Raw genomic sequence first — 17922 nt, forward strand, 5'->3', positions numbered from 1 at the left:
GCACAAGCTTCAAACTTCAGCGTTGGCTGCGATTTTGACGCTGAAATCGCGTTCGGTGTGAACGCACCATAAGAAAACAGGAGGGGAGGAGTCAGCTGAGCTCCTGTGAAGCGGAGCACAAAGAGGGAGAGAGACGAAGTAAACGAACAAGCAGGAAAATGAAACTTAACGTCCTCATTTTTTTTACCGACCTCAAGAAAATGTATCGTGCAATTAATTGATTTATTGTCTATCGCGACAGGCCTAGTACTGCATATTTTTTTCCTTCTATTTTTGCATTTCTGGGCCAGTCTCATGTAGACTATGTCAGGATGCAGCTGGATGCTATAAGACTATGCTAATATGATGCTACGATCATGGATATCACATCTAGGCTAGGTTGTTTTCATGGCTCTGCCCACCACCCCAGTACATTGCTATCATGATGATAAATACGTCCTCTCTGCAGACCTAAGGCATGGAGACAGGGTGAAGGGCTCCTTCATTCAGTGGGAGCTCGGAGTAGATTTGCCGTTCCTTTGCATAGAAAGGAGTYAGTTGAGGTGGTTCATTTGATAAGGATGCCTCCTGCCTCGCTTTAGAGGCATTCTGGGCACGTCCCACCGGTAGAAGATCCTGGGGAAGACCTAGGTCCTGCTGGAGGGATTATGAATCCTATCTGGCCAGGGAACGCCTCAGGGTCCCCCAGGACGTGCTGAAAAGTGTTGCTGGGGAGAGGGAGGTCTGGGTTTTCACAGGTTTCACCTGTTGCCTCCACAACCCGACTATGAATAAGCAGCAGAAGATGAAGATGGAGTTTTGTGTGAAACAAACAGAATCAGGAGCAACAACATGTTAAAAGGTCTGGTAATGGTCAGAGAAAAGTGGATTTTAAACTCTTCGGTRAGCTGCAGCTTGAGGTGGAGTAGCTGAAATGTCTCAGGGTCTTGTATCCCAAGAAGATGGACAGGTGGAGTGATCCAGACGTTGTACCTGTCCGTCTGTCAAAATGTGAATAAACGAATGGGGAAAAGCTTTGGATCTATGTTCTGAATACTGACAGGAAGAAAGAGAATGTGAATATACAGTAAGTGACAGACATAAGCTTCCACTGAAGGCTAACTGGGATTTCTCAGTTTACCAAATCAGGAGAGAGTTTAAGACATTAAAGGGAACAGCTGAAGGGGTTTGAGTATTTTGTAAGAATCCCTCTCAGAAGCCTTCATCATGAGGTGCTTTGAATATCTCCCACTGGGAGAAGTCCTTAGGGGAGAAAGACAGGAACGCTGAAAGATTAAAAGGAGATTATATCTCTCATTTGATTTGAGAACGCCTCGGTATTACCCCACAAAAAAGCTGAGCGAGGAGGTAGGTCTGAGATCTCACCTCGGTTTCCTGTCCTCGCAGCATGGCTCCAGATAAGTGGCAGAAAACAGACTGATGGGAATAAAAGTCACCCTACGGCGCAACAAACAGTTCAGATTTAAATGTCCTGACAACCAGTTTGACTGCTTAAAGTGTGTGGCAGAGCATCAGAMCACAAACTGGGTGAATATGGAAATGACTCGACTGAAGTTTCTAATGTATTTATGCTCATGWGTACCAACTGTCACAGTTCTTTAGTTTCAGGTGAGGTTCACACAGGACCAACCGTAATCATTTCAGCCTTGCATTCAAATGGAAACGACATTTTAGGAGCACCAAAATGGTATTGTTCGTAAATCAGTTCTAAAGCAAAATAATAATAATAATAATAATAATAATAACAATAATAATAATAATAATAATAATAATAATACATCCTAAAAATACCACCCTTTGATTTTCATGTAGACGGCCAAAATGTAACCTTTTTAAAATAATAGTAATCCCACTAATACCCCGTCTAATCTAACCTATGTCTAGGCCTGACAGGATAAACAATAAATTAATTAACCACACGATTAATTAAAATGAGGCCAAATATTTTCATTTACCCGTTTGTTTTCTTGGTGTCTACCTCTTTATTACTCCTTAGTGTATGGAGGAGTGAACTCTGGCGTCAAGTATTTGCCAGGGTCTCATAACCTCTGTAGCATGAGAGCCACCTGAACAGGTGTTTAGCTAGAGGAGCATCTTCAGTTTTACAACACCTTCTTTCAGCTGGTGATGCCTGGGTTCACAGAGAGTTGTTTTTTCTTTACAGTACTCAAATTTTGTAAACTTGCCATTGACAGCAATTATTTCATGAAGCCAGAAGAAGACACTAAGAATAAATTGTACCAGCGTGGACAGAGGTGGGTAGCAATGTTACAGCTGCAGTAGCTGTTGTTTTGTGTTTACACAAACTCTGCTACTGTTCTGTCTGTAACTTTTACGTAAATTTTTCGTAACTTCTATTAGATTAAAATGGTCTCCAACCAATATTATAGTTTATGGGAAAAATTTCTTAAGCAGTTTATCATCCAGCAAAATTTGATATTGTGATAAACCTACCTATGTTTCTTGTAGTTGTGTTTGTGTAATGTTCTGAGCATGCTCCAAGCCTTGTTTCCTGTTTTGGTGTTTTTTGTGCCAGCTTCTCACAGCACATCAGTTGTCTCAAGAGGAGGACCCCAATAAGTACGGGAGAATCCACAGCTGTGATCTGAGAATGCCCCCACACACTGCACGCCTCCACTCCTCCCGGACGACAGATTAATAAGACTGGAATATAAACCGTAAAGCTGACATTTGACATTAACCTCAGCTCCCGAGTACTTCTGACACATGAAACCAGCGGTGCTAATAGCCGACCCGTCAGTCAATTAAAGCTTGCYGCCTCGTCTTCGATGACAAGGTCTCACATGTCTTTCAGTAATTGTCTCAGTCGTCTGGCAGTGGTTTCTGTACAGATGATGGGGTGGAATTGAATTACTGATGATTCATGTATCCACAATGACTTTTTTWAATCCTCCCTTGATACTGACGTGTTGACTTATTGTGAGCTGGCTCTTTCATGTCGGTCTGCAGGGTTTGAAGAGAAAATGTTCCAATTGAAAAAAATAAAATAAAACATAGAAAAATAATCATTTGGCCACAATGCAGCTTGATGCAGAAAGCCTTGTGCGCGGTGAAAACAAGAGGGCACCACTGAGGTTATCGCCTGAATTAAATATAAACTTATGCAAGAAAAGTCATGTTTGTGTCTAATTTATTCAATGGAAAAAAAGCTTCTGCTTCTCTGATGGGAATATAAATATGCAGTAAAAAGTATTTGATGATGTATAAAGTAGAAAAAGTACATCATTTAAGGCTGTGAAGAGGACTGGGTACCTTCAGTCTGGAGACACTTTAAAAACTTAACATGAAAGAGAAAGTTTAGATATTTCAAAAATGACAAGTTGAGCCTCATCAAATAAAAATTAAGATATCTTGTCCTAAAACCATGTTAGATCTGTGTGCTGCTTGATAAATATGTACCTCTGGATGTTTTTTTTTGTACAGTTCAGAATAAAAGCTCTTATTTGAGCTAATTTGTATTTTAATAAACATTTTGAAGTTAGACAAAAAAACAGCAAATACTTTCTCTGCCATATTTTATACGTAGTTCATTTTTGTATTCGTTATTTATATATTGTTAAATGTTTCATTTCTTGTTGATGCTCTTAATTTGAAGTTTAGCTGCTAAAGATGCTACATGCTACACAAACGGTGCCTGACACGTCTGCTTGTAAGAAGTGATGGTTTTTATTTAAATKTGAATAAACAGCATAAAAACAGAAGTTTAGCAGACTGAAAATTAGCTAAACTTAATTTAGCAGAAGTTAATTTTTACGCTAATGGTTTTCAAAGTTAGCTAAAAAGCTAATTTCCTAAATGAGAAGCTAGTTCCGCTATTAACAAATTWGCAGGGTTGTGCCCACCACTGCTTATCAATTTCCCCCATAGAAATGAAATGCCATTATTCCATTCTGGACCAAAAACACTGCAATTTATTTTTGCTTTTAAAGGGGCAATTTCATGTAAAATCAATTTTTTTGAGTTTTATCTCGTGTTATAATGTTATACTCTCATAAAAAACATGCCCAAAGCCTTGMTCTGACTCATTCATGCATGTTTGAGAAATCCTACAGCGTTTTTAGGAAGCCATGCTGAGGAGCAAAACGACAGGTGGGGACTAGAAACGCCCCTGGGACGTGTCTTTAAGCTGAACTTCCTCATCACGGATCACACCTCCACAGCCCCCACCCCACACACCCTGCCCATGAATCACATATTTCCCCTTTAAATAACTGTACTTAATAATCAAATAATGTACTGAATATTGTATACAAAMATGATACAATAGATTGTACTGCAATAAACTGGTTTCTTTATGTATAATGAGCATTTACCTTTGAGAYCAGATGACTTGAAGATGCTGACATGAGTAGAGGAAAAGGCTGAACTGGAAATAAATACCTGCAAGCACAAATACAAACGCAACACTGATGCTACCTCTGCGAGCTCACCKCGGTTGTGGCTGACGGTCACCGTAGCTTTCACTGCGCCAAATATTGTGGAGTATCTGATTCTGCCTCGCAAACCAAATTTGAACTTAACTCAAAGCAAAAACCATCTCTTTTCTTGAAAAACTCATTAGTTGGGACACTCAAAAGCCAAGGCACCGCTGTATAATCAGCAAACATCTGTGGAAATTGTGGAAGTGGATCCTTACTCTGAGTGGGCAGATGTGCAGCGGTCCCTCTGCTGCTGTGGACCGGCTCCTGCAGCTCCAGCTCCATGTAGTTCAGTTGTTTCTTGGACGTGGGACTGACGGGAATATTCACGTACGTCACATTATCACTGCGCGGCTTTTCAGGRAGGGGAGCCTCTGGAAGAAAAACAAATGTGACCCCTGAAAATACAGAAGTAAACCTAAGTCAAAACGTTTGTGTTCATTTCTGGTGTGCATTAAAGTGACAGTCTGGCTCTTTTGAAATGTGGCTTTGTGGAGATGTTATGAATAATTAATATCTTACCTGTTTTAGATAGGTCTTTTAACACATAAAACATGTTTTTAACATGTTTCCCATGTAATTTTTCAATTTTAAACATGTTCAAACAATCATAGGCGGTCACACATTTTTCCACAACTACATGTACAAAACATGATAATTCATATTTTATTTATAAAGGTAGATTTATGAGCAGGTGCCTAGAACCCAAAGCAAAAGTAATTTGCTGCCAATAAAACAACTCCAATCTCAAAAATGTTATAGTAGCTAATATAAACAATATCTTTGAACCTTTACAATGATTTGTTTTCACATTATGTGGTTGTTTTACTACAATATTTCTGCTGGAGATGCTCCAGGCTGTGCAGGAAGTGCTACAGCTAACTGTCATTTTAATTTTTTTACTTTTCCAATTACCATATAATTACAGCGGGTAAAATAAGTATTGAACACGTCACCATTTTTCTCAGTAAATATATTACTAGAGGTGCTAATGACATGAAATTTTCACCAGATGTCGGTAACAACCCAAGTGATCCATACATACAAAGAAATCAAACCATAAATGTCCAGAAATKAAGTTAYTTGTAATAATGTGGAATGGCACAGGGAAAAAGTATTGAACACATGAAGAAAGGGAGGTGTAAAAAGGCATGGAAAGCCAAGACACCAGCTGAACTCTCTCAGTAATTAGAAARCAAGCCTGCCCCTTGTCAGTGCAAGTTAATATCAGCTGGTTCAGTCCCAAATGATGGCCAGGTATCACACAAGAACCATCTGATGATGGGTAAAAGTAAAGAGCTCTCTCAAGACCTTCACAACCTTATTGTTGCAAAGCATAATGATGGCATCGGTTACAGAAGAATGTCTAAACTTCTGAAGGTTCCAGTGAGCACTGTTGGGGCCATAATTCAGAAGTGGAAAGAACATCATTTCACCATAAACTGACCACGACCAGGTGCTCCTCACAAGATTTCTGACAGAGGAGTGAAAATAATTATCAGAAGAGTTGTCCAAGAGCCAAGGACCACTTGTGGAGAGCTTCAGAAAGACCTGGAATTAGCAGGTACGATTGTTTCAAAGAAAACAATAAGTAATGCACTGAACCACCATGGCCTGTATGCACRCTCACCACGCAAGACTCCACTGMTGAAGAAACAGCATGTTGAAGCTCCTTTAAAGTTTGMTGCACAACATTTAAACAAGCCTGTGAAATACTGGGAGAATATAGTCTGGTCAGATGAGACCAACATTGAACTGTTTGGATGCCAGAATACACTTCATGTTTGGAGGTCAAATGGCACTGCACATCAGCCCAAAAACACCATACCAACAGTGAAGTTTGGAGGTGGGAACATCATGGTGTGGGGCTGTTTTTCAGCATATGGTACTGGCAAACTTCAAATAATTGAAGGAAGGATGAGTGGAAAAATGTACAGAGACATTCTTGATAAAAATCTGCTTCCATCTACCAGGATGATGAAGATGAAACGTGGCTGGACATTTCAGCAAGACAATGAGCCCAAACACAAAGCCAAGGAAACTCTCAGTTGGTTTCAGAGAAAGAAACTAAAGCTGTTGGAATGGCCCAGCCAATCACCTGACCTGAATCCAACAGAAAATCTATGGAAAGAACTAAAGATCAGAGTTCATAGAAGAGGTCCACGAAACCTTCAAGATTTGAAGACTGTTTGTGTGGAAGAATGGGTCAAAATCACACCTGAGCAATGCATGCCACTAGTTTCTCCATACAGGAGGCGTCTTGAAGCTGTCATTGACAACAAAGGCTTTTGTACAAAGTATTAGATAAATTTCAGTAAGTGTGTTCAATACTTTTTCCCTGTGCCATTCCACATTATTACAAATAACTTCATTTCTGGACATTTATGGTTTGATTTCTTTGTATGTATGGATCACTTACGACATCTGGTGAAAATTTCATGTCATTAGCACCTCTAGTAATATATTTACTGAGAAAAATGTTGACGTATTAAATACTTATTTTACCCGCTGTATATATAATTGCTAATATCATGTAAAATTGACAGCAATGCAAAGATTTATAAAACAGTGTTTACATAAACTTCAATGAAATGTTTAATAATGAGGTTTTGGTCCAGCTCAAACTAGCCATTAGCTCATCAGTTCAGTCAGAATTAAACTCAGTTTCTCCAAACTGGAATAATTTCAACAGCCATCTACAACGAATAAGATATCAATTGTTTATAACCTTTTATTCGAATCTCACTGCAAAACATTTGAACTATCCCTTTAAGTCACAAGCATTATTATWTTTTTAATCAAAAGCTTTTAAATAAACTGAAACACGAGATGATAAATCCTGCTGAAAAAGGTTTTGCATCTGCAGTTGTACCTCTGTGACACCATCATTCATCTTTTAAATTAAAAACACATAAAAAGCAGAATATCTGTGTTTAGGTTCATTACACTGAGAATTGCCAAGGACGTCTGCGTTAATGAAAGATGTGATGTTAATGGAATGGTGCGGCTGTAGTCACTTTGTCATCATAAACCTAATCAACAGCCAGACTCCGCTCTAGGCTGAGAGGCTCTTCAGACCTCAGCACTTAGCTGTTAATGTTATTTAGATTCATTTAAATATGAAGCATTGTTTCCTGCTGCAAAGAACTGAAGCTGCTAAATGAGCTGCAGTTGAAGTGAAGCGTAGAGTTTCATCATTTCACTGACCTTTAGCTCCAGGGATTAATTAGGTATAATTATGAATTCTGAAAAACAACTATTGTCTTTTCAATGACATCATCAAGCTATTTTCAAACTGCTCACTCTATATGCATTTGATATTCTGCATTTTGTATCTTTTGTTCAAAACAATCAGAGCAGATTTGGGCTTTCTGGGAAAAGCTTTGAAATAACTGAGTTGGCACTAGAGCTGCACGATAAATTGCTTGAGAATMGTCATCGTCATGTACATGTGTGCAGTAGTCACATGGCAGATCCTGCAATGTCGGGTGCAAATTAAGTCGTGTTATCTAGTAACTAAACCATAAGTCATTGTACTAAACTGTCATGTGTAACAGCTTTTATTTTGACTAGTTGCTTCTGCTGGCAGAAGTGAGCAGCTTTGTGTCAAAAAAAAAAAGCTGAAACTTTCATTTTGTTGTGAAACTTCTGGGACAATAATGGCAAAGTTTTTCAGAGAAAGGTTGTTGGAGGAAGACGATGAAGATGACATGTTAAGGCCCTGTCGCACTAGACAACTTATGCCAACTTATGAAATATTTTTAAGTCTAAATTGCTAATAAATGTTGTATATTTGATCAATTTGTCAGAATTACAGTGTGTACATGCCTAAAAGAAGCTTCCAGTTGATTCTTTGATTTCCATCTTCAACGTAGAGGTCTTTAAAATTTTCATAAATTGTCTAAAACAACAGTGACAGGAACTCTAGGTGGTAAAACATGCATTTCCAACCATTTGAGGTGCACTGTTCTGAAAACTTAGGCTTAATAAATACATCAAATTGTTTTATATTTACTATATATTTATTACTCGTGTTTCCTGGAACTTTTTAGACATTTAAAATACCCCAATAACAAACACACACATTCACATGTTCTATACAAATATTTTCACTTCATCTTCAATGGTTGACGGTTGGAACAATGAAGAAATCTGCCTGAACATCAATAAAAAAGTGTTAATCCATTTTACGAGTCTGTGGCAGGTGATTACTGTAACTTTACATCTCGAGCCATCAGAAAAAAATCTGATTGTTTCTGAAAGCTGAGAAGTTGCACATAGATTTATCACGGTCCCTTACTTCACCCCCACTGTTGTGGAAGGCCGTGAAAAACATGTTGAAGAAACCCTCTCCATCTTAGCTGTGAGTCATTTGGCCAAGAGTCAAGATGGACATTTATCTTGATTGTGATTGGTCAAATGAGGTTTCATCAAAGATCTTCTATTGTGAAGACAACCCCATTGTTTCTGAAACCAGTCTATGGAAAATTGTACAAACACCCAAAGAAAAACTCGTAAGTGACCTATTTTGTTTTGAATTTGAAAAACGTTGCAGAAAAGCCACAAGTTTGCAGGTATGCATGACTTAATTCAAGTCATCTGTCAAAAATGTCTGCATTGTTTCCATTTCGCAATATATATATCACAGAAAAATATTAATTTAAAAAATCTCAGTATCAGGTTTTTCCTGAATATCATGCACCCCCTAGTTAAAGAGTAACTTACCCCAAAATTAACTTTTTTTAGCTGATAAACAGTCTAGAATGTGTCTAAAATGTTAWATAGTACTGTTTCTGTGCTAATTTTGATGTTTTTGTGCGTATTTGTTCAAATCTGTAATATTTCGTCTAAAAACGTCTTTTTGCTGCTCATATRGGTAGAGCAGTGGTACTGCAGGCTAATTTGCATATTGGTTAACGGCTTTCCATGGTGAGGTGTCTTCTCCGTGGTTTCGTCACAGCGGCTGTGTTCTGGTATAAAAGCCTCTCTAAGACACGCCCCTGCCAGGCTGTCGGAGCGCTCCTCCTCCTCTGTCCGAGGCTGGTGTGGGGTAAAAATCCTCCACCTCAGACCTTTCAGAGATGTAACTACCTGCAATACTGTGGTCACTTTCCATGTAGCATCAATTATGCTAATGCTAGCTGTCACGTTCTCTCGTCCTGGCCACACCTTCGCTCTATAACCCCCCTCCCCTACCCACTTTGATGCATTTTTCAAATTTCGCCTTGGGGTGGAGTTATCTTTTCACGGGGAGGGGAGGGGGGGGGKGGTAAGATACACTTTAAAATGCAAAAGTTTTAGAAATAACCTGATAAGACTGCTAAAATGTGAAGGAGAAAATGCATTTTGACAACATACATATGCAGCTTTATTTAAATATGTTCGCATAATATTTGCTCGTTAATACCAGAACAGACTGTTGCTCAAACCGTGTTTAACTCAACTATTGAAGTCTTGTGTAGAGAGGATTTCTCAGAGTAGCAGGTGAAACCTTTTCTGTCTTTGAGCGTTCCTAAAAGGCAGCAAGCAGGCGGCCATTACCACAGCTCAGAACCATCAACCCTGGGGGACTTACTTACAATCAGTGAGAGGCCATTAGACGCCAGCTGAATCTCTGTGGCTACAGCCTTTGGCAACGTCTAACCTAATTGATCAGACAACCAGACCTTGCAGAAACATGGTGGTTTTTTTATATATGGTAGTCATCGCAACAGTGGGTTTAGCCCTTAGCACAATGGCTGCAGGACCTTTTGTTGATAAAATGGTGCTCAGAGCCTCAAGGGGAGATAGAAGAGRCTAAACATGAAGGAGCCCATTGACCTGAACTCACACAGTAAGGCACCTCAGGGATTCAGTGATAGGTTTGTCTTCAGGATTTGACAGGTTTCCATCTTTCACATGTGGTGTCACTTTTCATGGTAAGGTTCAGAATAGAGAGGGAAACATGAAGCCACGTGAGTGATGTTTTGTTAAATCCTAAAGAAAATGTCTGTGTGAGGCTTTTGAAATGTTTTGGAAATGTTCAACACCTAAAATATTCTTCTCCTTGAAACTTCAAGAGACTTGTTGATACAAAACGCCGGAGGTTTGGGTGCAACTTGCTAAGGAACATTTGACCAAAAGACTTGTTGGGACATTTGTATGTCTTTGAGTCTATATGTATAAATTAGGTCATATGGCTTAGACTGGGAGTGGAAAATCCTGGTCCTTGAGGGCCACAGCCCTGCATGTTTTTTTTTGTTTCCCTGCTCCAACACACCTGATTTAGTCATTGAATAACTTCTTCCGAGCTCTGCAGAAGCCTGGTAGGTGTGTTGGAGCAGGGGAACAAATTAAACATGCAGAGTTATGGCCCTCGAGGACCAGGATTGCTCACCCCTTAGACTGTGGAGGGCAGGTTAAACAGAAGTGATCCTAATACTGAACCTTGTAGAACTCCACATTGTTCTTTGACAAACTCACATTTTATGACCTAATTCAGCTCTTCAATCTGAGCTGTGAGAAATATCCACCAGTGGAAATTTGAGTTAACGTCTAATCTGGCTTCTAAACTGTAAAATCAGAACATCAAATCAAAAAGTTAACATTAAACTGGTTCCACATTGTTCGACTGCAACAAAATGTAGAAAATTGATCAATTGTCATTCAGTCTGAAATGCACACATTCAGTGAAAACACCAGCTGAATTCTGGTCTGTCTCTCCATCAKTTTGGAGGTCCCAGATGGAAAAACAATGAAGAGCCCTGGTTAATGCCATATTTAATGAAAACTACACCTGAAATATGCAGGCATATACATTTAAAATCCGTGTTCTTATCTAGTCTAGCCTTACGGTTCTTTAAAGGTAASCTTGATAAATTTAAGTGAGAGATCTTAAGGCAGGGAGTAGAATTACTGAAGTAGATAACAGGCCTTTAGCATGATCTAATCAACATGTTTCACTCTTTGTATTATYAATCATGTTTGTCAACTGACAGGAAAACCGCTAAAGCCAGCCTTTTCTGTTGTATGTATATTAAAAAAAAATTAACGTTCACTACGGCTACACGATATTGGAAAAATTTAACTTTAAATTCAGTCAAAGCTTCAAAGAGCGGCTGCAGAGGGACCAAGCAGCCAAAGTTTGCAGACCTCTGGACTATACTGATGTATTTAAAAGTTACAATTCAATGGCTAACAGTAACATTTACACTTTTACACAAGCCAGTAGTGAGGAACACGTGTTCTGTGCAACATTCCATTTTTAATCAAACGATCTCTTCCTAGTTTTCTGCTTCCTCATACATACCTGTGCCACTTGGTCCGACCCCCTCCTGCACATCTCTGCCCATTAACTGCCTGCTGGGGCAGGATAATGGGGAGGATGAAATGGAAGCAGAGCTGCTTGTGTGAAGGTGCGCGAAACATGACAGATGGGTTTGGTGACAGATTGCGACAGCTGCTGGTACTTTGTAGAGACGGTACGCATTAGACTGAGGGCATGTGGGTGTGAGATGCTTAAGTGGCCAAGCGTCCCCTGACAACTGTCCTCTCACCTCACATCAGCTCAGGGGGCCACGCTGCTCATCGGTGCACTCTGTGTGGTCACACATCTGCTTTCTTTACACAAGTGGCAGTTATGTAACCAGCATTTGTGGTGTTACGTAAAAGAGAGATGAAGAAATTCAACCTGCTGCGGTAGGCCCTTAACGGCAGGTTGAAATCAGGCAGCTCTGAATTATATGATCAGATACACAAACTTATCACACACACCACAAAAAAGTCTGTACATGGGTTGTCAACTTAAAAAATCTGTGGTRAACTTCCTCAATTTGACGGACTTCAAAAAAAATTTCTCACCTGTTCGGTGTTATAAACTTCCTAAGACACGTGTCAAACTCAAGGCCAGTGGGCCATATGTGACCATATGTGGCCCACTGCAGCACTTTATGCGGTTTTCTTAAAAACCTGACATTTCTCTTGAATCAAGTGTCTTTCTATGACATGGARGGCTAAATTTTTTACACACTAAATAAAAGAAGTACAGTATTATACGAAATTATATTAAATTTCTTGTACCATCTATATTAAACACTGACTGAATAAAAAGAAAATTGCGGCTTTCTCACAAACTTGGGCGTATTTATAAAATATAACAAAATGGGAATCTATTAGGTTCCTAGATGGGAAAAAAAGGAAAAAACGTTAAAACACTTGATGCACCCTGAACAGAGAAATGTAAAACTGACATTAAAACACATGGTAACATTTTAATCTAAAGATTTACTTAATAACAAACTATAAACATGACCTGAGAGGGGTGAACATTTAAATCAGTACTGGAACTGTGTTTGTTTACATTCCCTGTGGTTCTATCCGGGCTGGGCTGACWTGACGTCAATTACTGTTCATTTGATTTGTTCACTGGCCGGGTTACGTCATACAGATGAGATTAACTTCCCATTAATTACATGTAGTGACTAACCTTTTTTTGTTTTATTTTGTTCTTTCACACAGAGTTAAACTCTCCAAGAAGAAGCTAATGTTAGCTAAAGTTAGCTTACCGTTCTCTGTCGTCCTGCTCTATTGTCTTTAGTGTCATACTGCTGGATAGTCCGCTACAGCTTTCGGTACTTTCCCTTTGAGTTTGGTGTAGTGTAGTCCATTATTATTGTTGTGTCACAAATAAAACTAAACAAGATTTCCACGTTTTAATTATGATGCCGCCCACATGGAGGCGGCTGACTCCCTGCTCARCTCAACAGGGTCGGGATAGATTAGGCCAGGATGAGAGAGCAGTGGCACCCTCTGTTGGATGAAGGCAAAACTACACTGAAATAAGGTTTAAACGAATATTTTCAATTAATCGAATGGAAGAAATTTTAATCAAATAAACCATTATTTGACAATTAATCGTAAGTAGATTAATTGTTTGCATCCCTAATTAATATCTAGCAAAAAGCTGCTTTAAAGCCAGCATTGACCATAAACCACATCTCACATAATGCATTATTGATTATTTTACATAAACAATGACTACATCTCACCACTAGGTGGAGGTGAACTGAGTTCAAAAGTAGCTGGTAGCCGTGAAATTCACAGTATAAAATTTACATTTCACTGATTACTTCTGCTGCGTTCAGGTTGTACTGGAAAGTGGAAATTTCCCATTTACAAGTTAATAAACTCTTCCAGTTCTCTCTGTTGAAAAGTATGAGAGTTCAGAGTTCCACATCTAACCACAACTCATCAGGGAGTAAAACTCTTACTTTTAATAGTATGTCTGTATTATTTCACCTTTAGTCAGTCATAAACATAAAACAGTGTGAAAACATTGTTTCTATGCAGGAAATACCACACAGATTGGTCAAACATTTCTTGTTTAGTTGAAGTTAATTACAACTGGCCATTGGACGGCCACCATACTGCTGGTGAGACCCTCTGTGAAAGAGTTTGACACCCCTGCTTTAAGAGTTGTACACAATCACCCACTTTCCAAGGTGCCAGGCAGTAAACACTGAACTATTCCTTTAAACTGAGATGACGATCCAACATGACAAGCACTGYTATGAAGCAGTCTAAGTAGTTTGAATTTGTTACATTTTTAAACAACAAACCATATTGACCTTAAATCTAATTTCCTGTTAAATCGTCGTGTTATAAAACAGGAGATTAAAACCTTCTCACAAGTTGTGGGATTAAAACTGAGCCAAAAACACTCAAAGCCAGATTTTCCTGAAGTTTTTAGGACAGATGAAATAAGAGTGACTCACGACAATGCAGATGGATGGACTCCATTTCTGAATCATCCCGAGCACACAACTCTTTTTATGGTTCCCGATGGACTAAAAATAAAAGCCACAAACCCACCACCACTTCCTTCAAGTAGTTGTGTTTGAGATGTACGCAGCAGTAACTAAAACCCGGATCTGAACCAAAACACACCTGATCCCAAAAGAGTTCTTTGCTTATTGGTTGACTGGCTTTAAAAAATGAAGTCTACTCTTTTTCTGAGGCTGTGTTAATATTTTGAAAATAAACTTAAAACAAAAAAGTTACACGAATGATAGGTTTAAAAGTAACGAGTTTGTGCTCATTGCTGAAACCATTTGAAGGCACTAAAATGTTGAAAATCTTTGTTACAAAAACAAAGAAAATCAACTTCTTGTCTGATTTCTTCCCACTTTTTCTGTGAAACCGAGTCAACAGGAGGCCGTTAGTCAGCTTTTAACTAATCGTGACTCATTTCGTTTTTATTTAACAAAACTCTTTTGTTATATTTGCAAGAAGATCCTCTGACTGCTTTCTCTGAAATCTCACCTTTTTATTAGAACTTTCTAAAAACGAGGAGGCTTTTAGAAAAATGATGGGTGGAATCATTTGTAACAGATAGGCTTTTGTAAATGATGCAGCCGTGATTGTGGTGAGTGAAAGAAAAGTGGATTCTGAGAAACGCGGTCAGTAGGAGGCAAATCTGTTTGTCATTCTTTTTTATACATTAATAAGACAAGCTAGTGAAGCTTGAATAGAAGCATGTAGTTGAATGAAATACGTAGATAAATTTGATCAGTAAAAGAGTGAAGAGGCGGTATCCAGCCACACACTTATTCATGGTCGGGTTGTGGAAGCAACTCTCCTGGGGGACCCAGAGGCCAGGAGGGTGATACACTATAATCCCTTCTGGGTCTGCCCCAGGGTGTCCCCCCAGGAAGACAGAGGAAGGCACCCAGGAGGCATCGCAATCAAAACCTAAACAACTCATTTAGCCGCAGAGGAGCAGCAGCTCTCCTCCGAGCTCCACTTCCTTTACAGATCTGGAGTCTCATTTATAAAGGATTGCGTGGAAACCATACTGAAAGTGAACGTACGGCCTAAAGGCAAAAATGGCGTACGCCAAAAGAAATTCAGATTTATAAAACYGTGCGTACGCATGTTTCTGCGCATCTTTCCTTTATAAATCAMAGCCGCACGTCAGAGTTTGCGCACGAGGTCCCGCCTCAGGTTCTACCCTCTACACGCCCACAATCAACAATAAACAGTCAATGTAAAGTACCTCATGAATGTTAAGATGTATTTAAATCAGTCAGCTGATCAATGTCAACAAAAGTGATTGGTTCAGACGCTCCGTCGTGTGTCTGGAGGATGACAGGTGCTGACTGACAGCTGCTCACGTGAACAGAATGTCTGTAATTGACACAGATTTTCCCTCATTTTGCTTTAGAGTAATCTAACGATTTTTATAAAAAAATACTCAGCTTCAAATTAATTTTCCATCAGAGCCTGCAGGACGATAAAAACAATAAAAATTAAATTAAATAAGTCAGATAAAATTAAAAGTAAGTCCACCCCTCTTCTCCTCGTCCTCTCCCCCTCCTGCCTGCTCTGTTATCCGCGGCAGATACCCCTGCCCTGCGCACACACACACAACCCCACCCCCCGCGCGTGACAAATACGGACTTTAAACGTGAAGTTTTATAACATTCACACTGGTGAGGTGGATGTGCCCTGGGCGTGTATCCAAAGCGTGACCTTTGCTGTCCTGCTCGGGGAGGGGTCTGTGGGTCAAGGAGGGGTCTGTGGGTCAGGGAGGGGTCTGTGGGTCAAGGAGGGGTCTGTGGGTCAGGGAGGGGTCTGTGGGTCAAGGAGGGGTCTGTGGGTCAGGGAGGGGTTTGTGGGTCTGTGGGTCAGGGTCGTGAGGAGGAAGATGAATGGAGATGTGTTAACTTTTATTTAAGATTTAAGTTTTTTATTTCAAAGGTCCTCATGACTCAGCAGCAGAAGCATAAATATTACTGTTMAGARAGCTGATGATAAAGTTGAATAAAAATCTAAGTCTGATTCWGAAGGTMAATTAAATATCTGACAGTGATCATTACACAGTGTGGCTCTAATTCTTCACTTCACCATCTGTGACGCAGTTTCACGTCTCCAAAATGAGCGTACGCATGGGTCAGAGCTGACGTGAGGGACCGCACATTTTCACGTCAAGTTTGGATTTTATAAATCACAACCTTGGCGTAMAAAGTGGCGTACGCAAGTTTCTGGGCTCAAATTGTGCGTACGCCRGTTTTATAAATCCGACCCCTGAAATTAAAATGTAGCCATTTTTGTTCTCTTTCATCCTGTGTCTCTCACTGACAGGATTTAGTTTTCTCTCAAATCCTTCCAGAGCACAAAAAGTTAACTGTCATTGACTTCCAATGAGTGCTGAGTCTTTATTCAAAACTTTTTATTTTGTCATATAACTTATWAAAAAATGCAACATATCTGACAAACAGATTACTTCTACTCTGCATTTCTGCCCGTCTTTCCTAAAAGTGCTGTCAGGGAGTGACAGACACTGCTGTGTAGTTACCATGGTGAGTACAATGCACCACTGGCAACTTCTTATACATTTTATACATCAAAATGATTACTTTTAGACAGTGGCATGGTTCCGCTAATCAGATAACAGCGGAAGTAATTTTCCCTTAGCAGATTAGCTTTTTCAGTAACGTTGAAAACCATTAGCAGCCCGATTAGCTTCTGATAAATTAAGTTTGGCCAACTGGAAGTTTGCTAACAGCTAACGAACAAGCAAACAATCAACAGGTTTGTGTCAGTCCAACAAGTCTTCAGCTCCAGTGAGACTGAGTGACAGTCGTCTTAGCAGTTAGYGATTAGCTGTTAATACTAGCTTCCTTTAACTTTTACTTTTCTAGCTACACAGTGTTAGCTTCTGCACATTTTTAAACATGTTTAGTGGTTTAGCATTAGCAAAGCTATATTTTTAGTATGTAGTAGTGCCCAACTCTGCTTTTGTAGAAGTAAAAAATGTTTTTCAGGTAGTAACTTAAAAAAATAAATAGATAAAATAAAGTGTTAGGGTACATGGTACACTAAAGTATAAAATACATGATACTACTGCATTTGAGATGCTGTAAATTTATATTAATTTCCCTTATTTTAACAGGCTGTTTTTCACTTTATCAGATTTCAACAGTGGTCCAACTTGGCAGAGAGCTGTTGTGTGATTTCTGTTGTATATTAGTGCAAACACTCCCTCTTTACAGGAAGACTAAAGTGAAGTACAAGAGACGTGTTCATGTTTTAAAATCCTCAGAGATTTTCTCCTCTTTCTGCTCTGATTTCAGACTCAGTTCAACTCATGAGCACTGACTGACAAACAGATTTAAAGCAATTCAGATTCAAGAGTCTGACTCATCGGTCTAATTCACTTTCAGCGAGTGCATCAGAGTTATTTTAAAGGGGCTTGAGTAATGAACCGCTGTAATTGTTCAGAGCACTTAAAATCACTACAAAATGGAGAACAGGTGCAATTTGAGCAGTTTGGCTGGATGGTGAGATGAAAACAAATCAAATCCAAAGCTAGCGGGTTATGATGACTGCATGTTGTCAGCCTCGCTCACCTTCAGCCTCTTGAAGAATCCTCTGCTGGCCACAGCTGCCCATTAGCTCGTATTTACCTTTCTCTTCTGCCTGAAAAAATGTAACAATATATATA

General features: G+C 39.3%; 1 protein-coding gene across 1 annotated transcript in view; it reads right to left on the reverse strand.

Annotated features, from left to right (window-relative positions):
- The window catches only part of dok7a (docking protein 7a), a gene marked incomplete in the record, with an annotated part of 51184 nt that overhangs the window by 3661 nt on the left and 29601 nt on the right, over positions 1–17922 (reverse strand). The window contains 2 exon segments of the mRNA XM_014019532.1: positions 4658–4837; positions 17828–17897. Of these exon segments, the coding sequence (XP_013874986.1) occupies positions 4658–4837; positions 17828–17897 (250 nt within the window).

The sequence above is a fragment of the Austrofundulus limnaeus genome, unplaced genomic scaffold (genome assembly GCF_001266775.1).
Source record: "Austrofundulus limnaeus strain Quisiro unplaced genomic scaffold, Austrofundulus_limnaeus-1.0 Scaffold223, whole genome shotgun sequence".
NCBI lineage: Eukaryota > Metazoa > Chordata > Actinopteri > Cyprinodontiformes > Rivulidae > Austrofundulus > Austrofundulus limnaeus.